Genomic DNA, 17,151 nt, shown 5'->3' with positions numbered 1-17,151 from the left:
TTTTTACACAGAGAGAGAGAGAGAGAGAGAGAGAGAGACAGACAGACAGACAGACACGGAGAGATGAGAAGCATCAATCATTAGTTTTTCGCTGCTCATTGCGAAACCTTAGTTGTTCATTGATTGCTTTCTCATATGTGCCTTGACCGCGGGCCTTCAGCAGACCGAGTAGCCCCTTGCTCGAGCCAGCGACCCTGGGTCCAAGCTGGTGAGCTTTTGCTCAAACCAGATGAGGCCACACTCAAGCTGGTGACCTTGGGGTCTCGAACCTGGGTCCTCTGCATCCCAGTCTGACGCTCTATCCACTGTGCCACTGCCTAGTCAGGCCAGTAACATATTTTTGTTTTTAACTTTCTCTGAAATATTTTTTTGGTATTTATTCAACATTCATCAGTAAGAATTTTAGTGCATATACTAAGAGCCATGCACTGTCATATCCTGATCTACTTAAATCTAGGATTTTTAGCAACTTAAAAATATTTAACAGGAAAATCTGTTTAAACAAAAATTTCCCTCTAGTAGGATTATTCGGAACTTTGCAAGTCATATCAGAACCCAAACTCACTAATCAGCAACTGTGGCACCACAGTGGAAATCTCTTGATAATGGGGCCATAGGTTTCATAAGTACGTGAGTTTATTGCTACAATCCAAGTCATGCTAGCTGAGGACACACATGTGCATATCCCATACTACAAACATCATCCTAATGAATGCTGAGAACCACCCTCAGTTCTCTCATTGACTATACCTTTGTCAGAGAACCATAGACTAACTTTTATGAGGTCATGAATAAAAATACGTAATTTTTTTCATGACAGAGACAGAGAGAGGGACAGATACGGACAGACAGACAGGAAGGGAGATAGATGAGAAGTATCAATTCTTCGCTGTGGCACCTTAGTTCATTGATTTCTATCTCATGTGTGCCTTGACCGGGGGGGCTACAGGAGTGAGTGACCCCTTCCTTGCTCAAGCCAGCGACCTTGGGCTTCAAGCCAGTGACCTTTGGGCTCAAGCCAGCAACCCCATGCTCAGGATAGATGAGCCTGTGCTCAAGCTAGTGACCTCGGGGTTTCGAACCTGTGTAGTATGTGTCCCAGTCCAATGCTTTATCCACTGCAACACCACATGGTCAGGCTGTACATTTTTTCTTTTTTTTACAGAGACAGAGAGAGAGTCAGAGAGAGGGATAGATAGGGACAGACAGACAGGAACAGAGAGAGATGAGGAACATTGATCATCAGTTTTTTGTTGTGACACCTTAGTCCAGGGGTAGTCAACCTTTTTATACCTACGGCCCACTTTTCTATCTGTTAGTAGAAAGATTTTCTAACCGCCTACTGGTTCTATATTAATGGTGATTTATAAAGTAGGGAAGTAACTTTATAAAATTTATAAAGCAGAGTTACAGCAAGTTAAAGTATAAAATAATAATTACTTACCAAGTACTTTATGTCGGATTTTTGCTAAGTTTGGCAGAATAAATCTTTTATTTATTTTTTACAGAGACAGAGAGAGAATCAGAGTGAGGGATAGACAGGGACAGACAGACAGGAACAGAGAGGTGAGAAGCATCAATCATTAGTTTTTCATTGCGCATTGCGACACCTTAGTTGTTCATTGATTGCTTTCTCATTATGTTCCTTGACCGTGGGGCTACAGCAGACTGAGTAACCCCTTACTTGAGCCAGTGATCTTGGGTCCAAGCTGGTGAGCTTTGCTCAAACCAGATGAGCCCGTGCTCAAGCTGGCGACCTTGGGGTCTTGAACCTGGGTCCTCTGCATCCCAGTCCAACGCTCTATCCACTTCACCACCGCCTGGTCAGACGAGTTGATGCTTCTCATCTCTCTCCCTTCCTGCCTCTCTCAATCTCTCTCTAGCAAAAATAAATAAAAATAAAAACAAATAAAAATTATTTTAAAAAATCCTATTCCCCTTTGTGAAATAAAGGCTCTTGAAAAATATGAAAGGTTTGAAAAGCAAATGTCTTGGAAGTTAAAGCACCAGTTTGTTTTAAATAACCATCTTCTAGTTTGCCAGAATGCAAGCTATAGTCAGAGAAACACAAGTTTATAAAGACTGACAGTTTAATTAAGACAAACAAAGCTATTTATATGTTGAGACAATTTCAACAAGAACAGAGACTTCAAGGTGAATAGGCTTTTGATGATCATTGATACAAAAAGGATGAGAGGCCTGGCTTTTTACAGAAGCTGTGATGTGAAATGTAGGAAAACATTATTATTAAATGTGGTAGAGTTAAAAATAAACACATGATAACGAAAACAAAAAATATTTTTGCACAGTACTTAACGTCAAACTGTGTGATGCTTATACCGTTAAATTCAACATTTTAGATTTTGGCTTCTAGATGGAATTGTAGAAAATACCAAGAAAACAGTTTTGAAAGTGCTTCTCTTAAGTTCTTTGGTACAATTTGGTCATTTTGATAGTTATCAATTCATTAATACTTTAACATACACGTATCAACAAAAGTGCAACAACAGGTACAAATGTTTAGAAAAGCACAATTAAAGAATATATCTTTGACTTCATGGAAAACAGAACTCTTAACACTATTTGTTTCTGTGGCTAAGATATATATAATGACCTGAAGAACACCTCTAACTAGATTTATATTAAGGAAATATTACATAAAACATCCCTTTTTGATTATTAGAATAACTGTTCTCTGTACTTTTTTTTTTAAAAGAAGAGGCAGGTTTCAATGTGAAAAAGAATAATTTTGAGTTTCATAAAGTTTTACTCTTTTGTGCTCAGCAAGTGCTACCATCTAGAATTTAATGTCAGTTACAGAATGTTAAGGGCTCTTATTTTATTCAGTAAACAGTTAATTGTCCTCCCGCAGCAATTTCTCTATTTCCTTATCCCAGTTTTCATCTCGTTTCTCTGATTCTGTCACCACTTCGTATTCTTGAAGTTCCTGCTGCAGTTCTTTCTCCCAATCTGTAGTATCCTCTAGAAGAAAGACAGAAGGAAACGATTCTCTCTGAATTCATCATGCTGGCTTTAGCGATTCAGTCAACTATAACTTTGTGTGAGTCCTAGCCATGGTCATTTCGAATGTCTCGGGCTTCCTCACCACGTGTGCTCAGAAAAACAACAAATTCTAACAGTAACAGAATATGATTAGAAAGATAAATTTGTTAAATGTACAACCAAAGGTATCAGATGTCATCAGTAAATTTGGGGTGCTATTTCACTTGACTCAAGGCTCATTTTTCCTTCAACTTAACTGGATAATTGATAATTAATATTTGGTGCAAATTCATTTTTACCACTAACAATGATGGTGGTAGCGAACATTTCCAGAGCACTTACTGAGCCAGGCACAGCACTAGGCACGCTCTACAAACTGCTCTTTCTTTCATCCTTACAACAATCCGTGGACTAGATACCACTACATTTTACAGACTGGGAAATGGAGGCGGAGAGTTTAAGGGACTTACCCAAAATCACACAGACTGGCAGCGACAGAAATACGGATGGAACCGGATCTATAGGTTCCACAGTCTGTGTTTAACCACTTCAGCAGTAGTCTCCCGAGAGTGACAAGGGACACTGGGACCAAGCGTCAGGCAGTCCCTCGCTGGAGCCTGGCCCCTCAGGGGGCTCCATCTGAGCTCTCAAACTGGTCTTCTGTGTTGAGATTTAGAGCTGCAGCTTTCCACCAGGATACTCAACATAACTATGTGTCCGTATGTGCGCACATGTATGTAAAGTGTAAGGCATCTACTATGTGTTATAAAATAGTGACAAAATAAAACGAACTATTTACAAAGTAAAGCCTAAAATCATTTTCATCTTTTAAAAATAAACAAACTTAGTAGCTACAGAGAAAACACCAAATTATTTTTGTAGCAGTGACCTCAAGGGAAAAGATAGTGTATAGCATAATAACCCATCAATTTCAGAAATCCAGGGGGTCCTCGGGTTATGACACAGTTTCATTCCTATGACAGTGATGTAACAGTGTAGGATAACTACACTGAATTTTGGTGTAAGTCGCAACACACCCTAACCTAACACAAACGGAACACCTGCACTTTTAACATTCCAAAGTGGCGTAGGTGAGTGTACTGGGGGCCACCAGCTCCCTCACTCATAAGCCTGTTACTGCCTATTATTCTGCCCTGCACAATCACACTAGTTCGCCCATGTGGTCCATCAGTATGGCACTAATGGCATAAGCCAAAACACGTCTTATTTTTTAAAAGTTTTTATGGGAGTGTCGTAAACTCTAAAGGTTGTATGTCGAGACGGTCATAACACGAGGACCCCTGTATTTCTTAGTTGATTACTAGGTGCCAGACTCCATGTTAGGTCCCGTGGGGGACAGGCAGACAAGGTATATACCGTTAAGGAACTTGCAGTTTAGCTGGGGGAGGGGCAGAGACAAGCACTATAGAGGAGAACAGACTAGGTAGGGCAGGGGTTCAGAGGAAGGACGCTGTCTGGGGAGCAGGGCTAGCCTCCGTCCGCTTTTCTTTCTTTTCTTTTTTTTAATAGAAATGTGTATTTTATTTTATTTTTTAATTAATTAATTTTATTTTTATTTATTTTTTTACAGAGACAGAGAGTCAGAGAGAGGGATAGACAGGGACAGACAGACAGAATGGAGAGATGAGAAGCATCAATTATTAGTTTTTCGTTGTGCATTGTGATACCTTAGTTGTTCATTTATTTCTTTCTCATATGTGCCTTGACCGTGGCCCTACAGCAGACGGAGTAACCCCTTGCTCAAGCCAGCGACCTTGGGTCCAAGCTGGTGAGCGCTTTTTTTTTTTTTTGTATTTTTCTGAAGCTGGAAAGGGGGAGAGACAGTCAGACAGACTCCCGCATGCGCCCAACCGGGATCCACCCGGCACGCCCACCAGGGGGCAACGCTCTGCCCACCAGGGGGCGATGATCTGCCCCTCCGGGGCGTCGCTCTGTTGCAACCAGAGCCACTCCAGCGCCTGAGGCAGAGGCCACAGAGCCATCCCCAGTGCCCGGGCCATCTTTGCTCCAATGAAGCCTCGGCTGCGGGAGGGGAAGAGAGAGACAGAGAGGAAGGAGAGGGGGAGGGGTGGAGAAGCAGATGGGCGCTTCTCCTGTGTGCCCTGGCTGGGAATCCAACCCGGGACTTCTGCACGCCAGGCCGACGCTCTACCACTGAGCCAACTGGCCAGGGCGCTGGTGAGCTTTTTGCTCAAGCCAGATGAGCCTGCGCTCAAGCTGGCGACCTCGGGTTCTCGAACCTGGGTCTTCCACATCCCAGTCCGATGCTCTATCCATTGCGCCACAGCCTGGTCAGGCAGAGGATGCCAGCTTTCAAAGCAGAGCACCGGACGGCAGGGCCTCCACATGGAAGGTGCACTTGCCTTCTCCCCCGTTCTTGGTCACCTGTCCTTGGGCCGAGAGGCCTAGGATACATCACTGGGTCTCAGTTTCTCTGCTCTATGCTTCTGTGCATGTTTAGGGCAGAGGGCCTTGAGGTCTGGGCATGTGTGCTAGAATTCTTCTTCTGGTGGACAGAGAAACAATTTTGATGCATAAGTCATAGCACAGCCCTGGCCGGTTGGCTCAGCAGTAGAGTGTCGGCCCGGTGTGTGGATGTCCCGGGTTCAATTCCTGGTCAGGGCACACAGGAGAAGCACCCATCTGCTTCTCCACCCCTCCCCCTCTCCTTCCTCTCTGTCTCTCTCTTCCCCTCCCGCAGCCAAGGCTCCATTGGAGTAAAGTTGGCCTGGGCGCTGAGGACAGCTCCATGGCCTCTGCCTCAGGCGCTAGAATGGCTCTGGTTGCAGTGAAGCAATGCCCCAGATGGGCAGAGCATCATCCCCTGGTGGGCATGCTGGGTGGATCCTGGTAGGGCACATGCAGGAGTCTGTCTGCCTGCCTCCCTGCTTCTCACTTCAAAAAAAAAAAAAAAGTTATAGCACAGTGCTGTATATCTGCTTCATCATAACAACCTTTTACAATCAACTTCAGAATTGGGGAATAGAACAATTGTTTCGTACCTTCTACAACAGTTGCTTCCTCCTGTTTTTTGTCAAGCACCAGTTGCTCCATTTCCTTCCTCAGATCCTCCTGATCTAAGTTACAGGCATCAAAGGCGTCACTGACAAACTCAGAAACGCCTGGGCTGGTAGAGATTTCCTCTTCATCCTGAAATACAACAAACAAGCTCTGGAAATGGTTTTCTGAGCAACATTTACAGGCTAGACCCCTTGTTTACGGTCATCTCACAATTTGATGGAGCACCATTCTCTTTTCCTTATTCTGCTAATCCAGTGATCACTGCTCTCCAACCTTCTAACTGGCACAGTTGCTTGGTAACTAAGTGAGTTACAACCTGAATCTACTGTGTTCACTCACGGTTTGGATCACTCCAATCATTCTGTCCAATCCCCACTGAGCACATCTAGAACGATTTATGCTAGGGAATTGCCTCAAGTCTGAGCTGCAGGTCCTTAACTGTTCAAGTACTGGACCCTCCTTTTCAGAACAGTTAAGACCTATATTCCTAAGCTGTTTGAAATGCTATCTCACACAGTTAACAGAGTGACTTCATTTCCAGACATCAACTACTACGTACAATGTAAAACTGGATTACCTCTTGAGTTTTAAGCTGAGATTTGATTACGACAGGTGGCGTTTTGGGCCGTACTGCCTCTAAGAAGTGAGAATAAAAGAGACAATAATTGCTTGATTCAATTCTGAATAAATATAATAACAACTAAAAAATCCACAAGTACGATGATACTAAATAATTTAAAGAAATGAACTTTTAATATTATGCTTTCAGTTCTTACGTTATCACAAGAAATAGCCAAGTGAAACCATCTTAACCTCTTTCTTTTGGGGATATTTTTAATATGTCATCATATTCGATGCCCCCTTAAATAAGATTTCCAGCAGAAAATAATTTTTGACTTCAGTGTTAGCAAAATCCATCCAAGAATAGTTCTGCTCTTTAGGATAATGAGAACTAAGTTCCTTACCAAGTTCTCCTTTTGTCTCAAATGCTAGACAGTATGAAGTAAAGTGTTATTTGTGCTCAATCACTGCTTCTCCTTTTCTCATGGCTGCGTATGCTATTGTATAAACATTACTGTACAGCCTGACCAGGCGGTGGCGCAGTGGATAGAGCGTCGAACTGGGATGCAGAGGACCCAGGTTTGAGACCCCGAGGTCGCCAGCTTGAGCGCGGGCTCATCTGGTTTGAGCAAAAGCCCACCAACTTGAACCCAAGGTCGCTGGCTCCAGCAAGGGGTTACTTGGTCTGCTGAAGGCCCGTGGTCAAGGCACATATGAGAAAGCAATCAATGAACAACTAAGGTGTTGCAACGTGCAATGAAAACCTAATGATTGATGCTTCTCATCTCTCTCCGTTCCTGTCTGTCTGTCCCTGTCTATCCCTCTCTCTGACTCACTCTCTGTCTCTGTAAAATAAATAAATAAATAAATAAAATTAAACATTACTGTACAGTCTTTAGTGAACCCACTTTGTTACACTGGTCGTATTTGGTAAAATGGCATTTTCCAATCAAATGAATAAAAGGAAATACTAAAGAATGATAGATACTTGGGATTCATATTAACATCTATATGCAAAATGCCAAATTTCACTGTGCAGAGCAACTTTATTACATTAGTGGTCTGTATAGCCTGAGCCTTAGGATACACCATTTTGTGTAATTTAAAATTACACGAACAGAAAAGTCCCCCGTTGTAAATAGTACCTATACAGAGCAGGTATTCATTAAATGTTACAAATAAAAAATCCTTAAAAAAACCCAAAAAACAAATAGAGCAAACTATGTTTCTTATTTTAATTATTCTTTTTCATTATTATTATTTTTTTACAGAGACAGAGAGAGTCAGAGAGAAAGATAGGTAGGGACAGACAGACAGGAACGGAGAGAGATGAGAAGCATCAATCATCAGTTTTTCATTGCACGTTGCAATACCTTAGTTGTTTATTGATTGCTTTCTCATATGTGCTTTGACCGTGGACCTTCAGCAGACGGAGTAACCCCTTGCTCGAGCCAGCGACCTTGGGTCCAAGCTGGTGAGCTTTTGCTCAAACCAGATGAGCCCATGCTCAAGCTGGCGACCTCGGGGTCTCAAACCTGGGTCCTCCACATCCCAGTCCGATGCTCTGTCCACTGCGCCACCACCTGGTCAGGCTTAATTATTCTTATACATACTAAATCATTGCTGATATTATGAAACACTTTATCCAAAAACCAGGGGTAAACTGTGACAATAAGGGTCAACTGTGTAACTTTTTTTAAAAATTATTTTTATTTACTTATTCATTTTAGAGGAGAGAGAGAGAGAGAGAGAAAAAAAAAAAAGAGAAGCAGGAAGCTTCAACCCCCATATGTGCCTTGACCAGGCAAGCCCAGGGTTTTGAACCGGCAACCTCAGCATTCCAGGTCGACGCTTTATCCACTGCGCCACCACAGGTCAGGCCTCAACTGTGTAACTTAATGGTGCCTGGCTCTGAGCTGGGTATTTGTAACTTAGAGCTGAACGGAGCTTAGTTCTGCTCTACTGACTACAGCAATGGGGGATTATCGGGTGGAATGGAAGACTGAGAAGCAAAGAAAAGGGGTGGCTTGCCTGACCAGGCGGTGGTGCAGTGGATAGAGCATCGGACTGGAACACGGAGGACCCAGGTTCGTGAACCCGAGGTCGCCAGCTTGAGTGCAGGCTCATCTGGTTTGAGCAAGGCTCACCAGCGTGAGCCCAAGGTCACTGGCTCGAGCAAGGGGTTACTTGGTCTTCTGTAGACCCCGTTCAAGGCACATATGAGAAAGCAATCAATGAACAACTAAGGTGTCACAATGAAGAATTGAAGTTTCTCATCTCTCTCCCTTCCTGTCTGTCTCTCCCTATCTGTCCCTCTCTTTGTCACAAAAAAAGAAAAGAAAAGGGGTGGCTTGAATCAACGGAGAACAGAAGGCATAAAAGTCACATGGCAAAAGGCAATGAGATGGGAAGATGACCGATGATCAAGTGAGAAATAAAGAGCCTGACCAGGTGGTGGCGCAGTGGATAGAGCGTCAGACTGGGACACAGAGGACCCAGGTTTGAGACTCCGAGGTCGCCAGCTTGAGCATGGGCTCATCCGGTTTGAGCAAGGCTCCAAAGGTTAAACCCAAGGTCACTGGTTTGAGCAAGGGGTCCCTCGCTCTGTTGTAGCCCCCTGGTCAAGGCACATATGAGAAAGCAATCACTGAGAAACTAAGGTGCCACAACAAAGAATTGATGCTTCTCATCTCTCTCCCTTCCTGTTTGTCTGTTCCTCTCTCTGTCCAAAAAAGAAAAAAGAAAAAAAAGAAATAAAAAGAAAAATAAACAAACTGAAGAATGAGAAAAAGGTAGCAAAATGAAGGAAAGCTTGGCTAAGATGTATGAGTGAGGTCAGAGAGGAGGCGACAGGAAGAAATCTTTCCTGTGGAAAGAAGAGTTTCCTATAAGAACAGGATGGCATTTCTGGTACATACACGACGACAAGCTCTAAGTTCAGAACATTCTTGAAGTAACTGTCCCTGTCACAGAGAGACCTCTGCACATACCTGTCAGTGGCGACGCGTCCTCTCTGCCGGGGCTCTTCTCCTTCCCGGCAGCCTGCTGGGCGGCCAGGGCCGTGAGCTGGGCCGACTGCTTAATCAGGGACACCCGGTAAAAGTAGTTCCTCCAAAACACGTCTTCCTTCACGCTTTCAAAGACAAACAGCAACACACATCAGCACGCACGCGCACAGCTGCGCACAGGCGTTGTTTGTGGAGACAGGAAGAGATGATTTTTAGAGGCATTTGTAAATCCGAAGGAGGCTGAAAGATGCTTCTCATTTGCTTTCAAACTAAAAGCTGAATAATAGAATAAAAACAACTATCTTCACAGCAGCAAAAGCAAACTTCCGGAAGACGGGTGAAGCCTCAGCATTTTAAATATCTGCATGACACCAACACTGCCCAGCAGAGGGAGACAGCGTAAGGCAGCACGAGCCCCGGAGACCGGAAGCAGTCAGGACCCCACCTACTGTTTGCTGTTCACCAAGAATTCAGTGCTTTCAAGCAGTGAGAAGAAAGGAGTGTGGATGTCTGTCATACCTTATGAAAGGAAATGTCTGGCAGCTTGCAAACTGGCAATCTGTAACAGTCAGCAATGAGGTGGGATATGGTTGATAATGTGACATGTGAGTCTGAATTGGCTCCTCTCGCTAAAAACGACATTACTGGGACAAATGGGAAAACCAGAATACAGTCTGAGAATTAGGCGGTGAAAATGCTGAAGTCTGTGGTGGAAAATACACACTAAAGCAATCAGGCGTAGCAGAGCATCAGGGCTCAAATGACTCCAATACAAGTTCTTCAGTCTGTACTTCTCACCTTTCTATAAGTTTGCTGATTGTTTCAAAATAATTATAATACACACTGATGATTATGCTTACCTGAGAGCAATTAAATAAAAATACTGAGGTTAGAAGACAAGACTCAGCAAAAATACAGAACACAGCCCCATGCTCCCAACCAAGGCCAGCCAAGGGACAGCTTTGGTGACTGCAGGACAGGTGTGCTTTGTTTTGTTTGCCTGCAGGAGTCATTCGCTTTATGTTCAAAAAATGCTCTGATAGTAGAAATGACAAGAATATAAAGGAATGCCTCTTTACACCTCCTGGTTTACGAGAAGGTTCTTCTTATATTAATGATTTTAGTAGGGGGTGGGATGGGGTGGGGAGAGACAGACAGAAACATCAATCTGTTCCTGTATGTCCCCTGATTAGGAATCGAACCTGCAACCTCTGTACTTCTGGTCAAAGCTCTAACCAATCGAGCTATCCGGCCAAAGCTACTAGAAGGTTCTTAGAGTGGGAGGAAATCATGGAGGGAAGCATGACAGAAAGACTAGGAAGAAACAGAAGAAAATCAGTGAGGACTATGAGAAGACACCGAGAGCCAGGCTTGTGAACGAGGACAGGGCTTGCCTGAGACAGGACAACAGAACACAAGCCATCACATCTGTGACTGGCCAAGCTGAGCCCAGAAGCTAGCTTTCACTTTATTTTAAAGACTTTATTCATTTTAGAGAGGGGGGGAGGGAGGGAGAGGGAGAGGGAGAGGGAGAGAGAGAGAGAGAGAGAAGGGGGGAGGAGCAGGAAGCATCAACTCCTATATGTGCCTTGACCCGGCAAGCCTGGGGTTTTGAACTGGCGACCTCAGCATTCCAGGTCGACGCTTTAATCCACTGCGCCGCCACAGGTCAGGCTGGAAGCTAGCTTTTAAAGGCCACAAGCAAAATGCCAGATTATTTCCACAAACTAAGCCAGGTATTAAGCTGACATGATGCTAGATGCAGCCATCTTCTCTTTCACTGATTCCATTGGCCATTACTGAGGGCCACATGCACCAGGCCCCATGTTAGCATGCATGTAGGTTGGGGGAGGGGGCTTTTAAGAGATGGATAAAACAAGTTGCCTGCCAACATAGATGGTCACAGCAATAATGACCTCTTACTTGTTCAGTTCTTGCCAGTTGTCAAGAAGCATTTCCCAAACTCATGTGGCCTCCTAAGTCTCTTTTTCTCATAGCATCTCTTGGAAGTAGTTTGGCAAGAGGGAGACTTGGCTAACAGCAGTCAGTAAGGACCTCTAGCCAAATAAAAATATCAGACTGGGCCCTGGCTGGTTGGCTCAGTGGTAGAGTGTTGGCCCAGTGTGTGGAAGTCCAGGGTTCGACTCCCAGCCAGGGCACACAGGAGAAGCGCCATCTGCTTCTCCACCCTTCCCCCTCTCCTTCCTCTATCTCTCTCTTCTCCTCCTGCAGCCATGGCTTGAATGCTTCGAACAAGTTGACTCTAGGATGCTGAGGATGGCTCCATGCCTTGCCTCAGGTGCTGAAATAGCTCGGTAGCTGAGCAACGAAGCCGCAGCCCCACATGGGCAGAGCATTGGTCCCAAATGGGCTGGTCAGGTGGATCCCGGTTGGGGCACATGTGGGAGTCTGTCTCTCTGCTTCCCTGCCTCCCTACCTGTCACTTAATAATTAAAAAAAAAAAAGTCTGCTGCAGCTGCTGGAAGAGATCATGAAATCTTAGGCTGCACTAAAAAGCATACAAGATCCGCCTGACCAGTAGGTGGAGCAGTGGATAGAGCATCGGACTGGGATGCGGAGGACCCAGGTTCGAGACGCCGAGGTTGCCAGCTTGAGCACAGGATCATCTGGTTTGAGCAAAAGCCCACCAGCTTGAGCCCAAGGTTGCTGGCTCCAGCAAGGGGTTACTCGGTCTGCTGAAGGCCCGCAGTCAAGGCACATATGAGAAAGCAATCAATGAACAACTAAGGTGTTGCAACGTGCAATGAAAAACTAATGATTGATGCTTCTCATCTCACCATTCCTGTCTATCCCTCTCTCTGACTCACTGTCTCTGCAAAAAAATAAATAAATAAATAAATAAATAAATAAAAAAAGCATACAAGATCCACTTCAGTGTGCTCTTCTGCAATCAGACAATATCTCATATCCACTTTTGGGAGCTTGCTTTCAGAGGGTAATCATCTGGAGGATGAGTGGTACAGAGTCTAAGACAACTGGGGAACAAATATGAGAACTGGGTGTTTACCTGGATAAATTCAGGGGCCTTAAACCATAACATCACAGCCATACAAGAGTGAGATTAACTTTCCCATGAAGGTAGTGAGCAGTGTGAATGTCTTCAAGGTCACTTTTTAAAACATTTCTTTTTTTTTTAATTTTTAATTTAATTTTATTATTTATTTATTTTTTACAGAGACAGAGAGTGAGTCAGAGAGAGGGACAGACAGATAGGAATGGAGAGAGATGAGAAGCATTAATCATTAGTTTTTCATTGCGCGTTGTAACACCTTAGTTGTTCATTGATTGCTTTCTCATATGTGCCTTGACCGCGGGCCTTCAGCAGACCGAGTAACCCCTTGCTGGAGCCACCAGCTTGCTGGGTTCAAGCTGGTGGGCTTTTTCTCAAACCAGATGAGCCTGTGCTCAAGCTGGCGACCTCGGGGTCTCAAACCTGGGTCCTCCGCATCCCAGTCCAATGCTCTATCCATTGCGCCACCGCCTAGTCAGGCTTCAAGGTCACTTTTAATTGTGAGCTCTATGAAATGTCCACAATGAACAGTGTACTATTTTTTTTGTGACAGAGACAGAGAGAGACAGAGAGAGGGACAGATAGGGACAGACAGACAGGAAGGGGGAGAGATGAGAAGCATCAATTCTTCATTGTGGCTCCTTAGTTGTTCATTGATTGCTTTCTTATATATGCCTTGACCGGGGGCTACAGCATACGAGTGACCCCTTTCTCAAGCTAGCAACCTTGGGCTCAAGCTGGTGAGCCTTGCTCAAACCAGATGAGCCCACGCCCAAGGAAACTATCTTGGGGTTTGTTTTTTGTTTACAGAAACAGAGTCAGAGAGAGGGACAGATAGGGACAGACAGGAATGGAGAGAGACGAGAAGCATCAGTCATTAGTTTTTTGTTGCGACATCTTAGTTGTTCATTGATTGCTTTCTCATATGTGCCTTGACCGTGGACCTTCAGCAGACCGAATAACCCCTTGCTCGAGCCAGTGACCTTGGGTTCAAGCTGGTGAGCTTTGCTCAAACCAGATGAGCCTGTGCTCAAGCTGGCGACCTCGGGGGTCTCGAACCTGGGTCCTCCGCATTCCAGTCCGACACTCTATCCACTGCGCCACCGCCTGGTCAGGCTGTTTGCTCTTTTTCTTTTTTTTTGGGGGGAGGGACAGACAGAGTCAGAGAATCAGGCAGGCTGTTTGCTCTCTTAATAACCTTTTGATGTAAGAGGCAGTGGTTACAAGCAGAATGTAGAAATATTCGGTTACCCTCTGGAGAGAGCCACAATGCAGTCAACATATTGATACTAAAAGCTCTAAGAAGTCTTATGATAAAAAAAAAAAAATCTATCCAAGGTTGCAGCTCCCAAACATTTATCTGACCACTTATGCTCCAAAGACTATTTTAAGATATTAGTATGCTGTGAAAGCCTCTGGGAACAATGAGCACATGTCACAGTCCAAGACTGTGCCACAGGAAAGGACTGTGATTTCCCTGATGTCATCAGTCAAGATCTCAGAGGGCGCCTGTCTCTTGCCAGCACTGCTATCACAGGGATGTGCTAACACACTAAAAAGCACTCTGAAACACAGAGAAGATGTTTTCTTTTCTAAATTGTTCCTGCTTAGTGATGGCTTTGGTTCAGAAAATTTGTGCCTCAAACAGTCAAAGTTGCATTTCTGCATGTCAGAAGGAAAAGTCTAGAAATCTTATATTTCTGTGTGATGGGTAAGTTTTGTTTTATTATGGAAATGTCAACAAAAGTGGAGAGCCTGAACAAAGAACTCCCACGTACCTGCGACCTAACCTGAAGGATGACCCCATTTTGCCGGTCATGTTTCATCTCTGCCTCCTCTCCTGCACACAATGCTTTTCTTTCGGGGGAGGTTAGAAAATTTTACAGCAATGACAGATATCATATCCCTTCATCCCTAAATACTTCAGTAAGCATTTCTAACAGATAGACTTATAAAACCAATACTAATTTATAAAGCATCTCTAACAGAATTAGCATCTCTAACAGAAAATTTGAATTACATTACTCAACGTTTACTTAGCCAGTGACAAAGCTAAAATACTCTTTACCAAATACCAATTCTCCACGTTAAAAAAAAAATAAATCTAAAATTACCGTCACCAGTGAAAGGGAGTCCCAAACTGTCAAAAATGAAAACTCTGGACAGTGACATGCCTGCCAAGAGCACCCGTGGCCATATGTCCCAGTGCCTCAGGGCCTCTGGACAGTCCCCAGAGCGCCAGCAGAGAGCCCACTGTGTGACCAAAGGTGATTCTAGTGGTTTTCAAGCTGATGGAGCCTTCAGGTGTGAAGCCCACCTGGACCCCAGAGCTTTGCTGCTCTTCTCTCAGAAAGAGGCACCTTCACACACACACACATATAAACTGTTCAAAAGCCAACTCTCGCCCTGGCCAGTTGGCTCAGTGGTAGAGCATCGGCCTGGCGTGCAGGAGTCCCAGGTTCGATTCCCGGCCAGAGCACACAGGAGAAGCGCCCATCTGCTTCTCCACCCCTCCCCATCTCCTTCCTCTCTGTCTCTCTCTTCCCCTCCGGCAGCCAAGGCTCCAAAGATGGACCAGGCGCTGGGGATGGCTCCATGGCCTCTGCCTCAGGCGCTAGAGTGGCTCTGGTCGCAACAGAGTGACGCCCCGGATGGGCAAAGCATCGCCCCATGGTGGGCGTGCCGGGTGGATCCCGGTCGGGCGCATGCGGGAGTCTGTCTGACTGCCTCCCTGTTTCCAGCTTCAGAAAAATACAAAAAAAATGAATGAATAAATAAATAAATAAATAAAATAAAAAAAGCCAACTCTCAGGGTTTTGTGAGCAAAATAATAATTCACCATCAATATGTTAAAAATCATGGAGAGAAGGGTTTTCCTAAAAAGAAAAATCAATAAAGGATTCTAGCCTGTCTACGTGGTGGTGCAGTGGATAGAGCATTGACCTGGGATGCTGAGGACCCAGGTTTGAAACCGCGAGGTGACTAGCTCGAGTGCAGGGTCATCCAGCTTAAGCGCGGGTTTGCCGACTGGAGTGTGGGATCACAGACATAACCCCATGGTTGCTGGCTTAAAGCCCAAGGTCACTGGCCTGAGCAAGGGGTCACTGGCTTTGCTGGAGCCCTCTGCTCAAGGCACATATGAGAAGCAATCAATATCCTCACACAGGGGTGGGACGAAAGCCCAGAATCAGGCAGAGACCTGCAGCTGAGCAAAGGTGCTCACCCCTCCCTCAGGGCCAAGGCTTGCGGCTGGGCAGGGTGCATAACCCCACGAAATGGGGCGGGGAAAAGGCCTAGGCCACTGAAGCTTGTACACCCGAGCATATGATCACAGCCCCTCCCATGAAAGAGAGGCAGAAACCACAGCAACAGCCCTAGTGGGCTGGCACTGGCAACCCCCATACCTGAACAGCCTAGGCAGCAGCAGCAGAGGGGGTGGTGGGCCTGCAGACAGACCACACCTAGGGAACACAGAGGCCACACCCAGTGGACTCCAGTAGCCAAAACCTCCTTTTTAAAAAAAATTTTTTTTATTGATTTATTCATTTTTAGAGAGGAGAGAGAGAGGGAGAGAGAGAGAGACAGAGAGGGAGAGAGAGGAGAGAGAGACAGAGAGAGAGAAGGGGGGGGAGCTGGAAGCATCAACTCCCATATACGCCTTGACCAGGCAAGCCCAGGGTTTTGAACCAGTGACCTTAGCATTTCCAGGTCGACGCTTTATCCACTGCGCCACCACAAGTCAGGTCCCAAAACCTTCTTTTACACAGACAAAATGGGAAGGCAGAGAAATGCACACAAATGAATCAAGAGAAATCCCCAGAAAAGGACCTGAATGAGTCAGACATAACCAAATTACCGGATGCAGAGTTTAAAATAACGATTGTTAGGATGCTCAAAGATCTTAGAACAACAATAGATGGTCATTAATAATACCTAAATAAAGAGATAACAAATATAAAAAAGGACATTGAAATAATAAAAAAGAATCAGTCAGAAATGACAAATACAATATCAGAAATAAAGAACACAATGGAAGGAATTAAAAGCAGGATGAATGAAGATGAGAATCGAATCAACGAGTTAGAGGACAAGATAAATGAAGGCACAGAAGCAGAGCAGAAAAAAGAAAAGAGACTCAAAAAGTCTGAGGAAACTCTAAGAGAGCTCTGTGACAACATGAAGAGAAGTAACATCCACATCATAGGGTTTCCTGAATAAGAAGAGAAAGAACAAGGCATAGAGACTTTGTTCAAACATATCATAGCTGAAAACTTCCCTAAATTAAGGCAGGAAAACATCTCACAAGTTCAAGAAGCACAGAGAACTCCATTAGAGAGAAACCCAAAGAAATCTACACCAAGACACATCATAATTAAAATACCAAAGCTAAGTGATAAAGAGAAAATATTAAAAGCTGCTGGAGAAAAAAAGGCAAGCACCTAGAAAGGAGCCCCCATAAGGATGACTTCTGACTTCTCAACAGAAACACTTGAGGCCAGAAGGGAA

General features: G+C 44.6%; 1 protein-coding gene across 1 annotated transcript in view; it reads right to left on the bottom strand.

Annotated features, from left to right (window-relative positions):
- Positions 1–2,072: 2,072 nt before the first annotated feature.
- Positions 2,073–17,151, bottom strand: part of SYAP1 (synapse associated protein 1) — a 40,068-nt gene continuing 24,989 nt past the window's right edge. Inside the window, exons 6-9 of the mRNA XM_066357108.1 lie at positions 9,597–9,739; positions 6,623–6,681; positions 6,027–6,174; positions 2,073–2,982 (exon numbers count right to left, since the gene is read on the bottom strand). Coding sequence (XP_066213205.1) covers positions 2,855–2,982; positions 6,027–6,174; positions 6,623–6,681; positions 9,597–9,739 — 478 coding nt within the window. The 3' untranslated portion in view covers positions 2,073–2,854. The remainder of the gene's footprint in view (positions 2,983–6,026; positions 6,175–6,622; positions 6,682–9,596; positions 9,740–17,151) is intronic.

This window comes from Saccopteryx leptura, chromosome X, assembly GCF_036850995.1.
Source record: "Saccopteryx leptura isolate mSacLep1 chromosome X, mSacLep1_pri_phased_curated, whole genome shotgun sequence".
NCBI classification, from domain to species: domain Eukaryota; kingdom Metazoa; phylum Chordata; class Mammalia; order Chiroptera; family Emballonuridae; genus Saccopteryx; species Saccopteryx leptura.
Note: the sequence above shows the minus strand (reverse complement) of the source record. Positions and strands in the feature narration are given on the sequence as shown.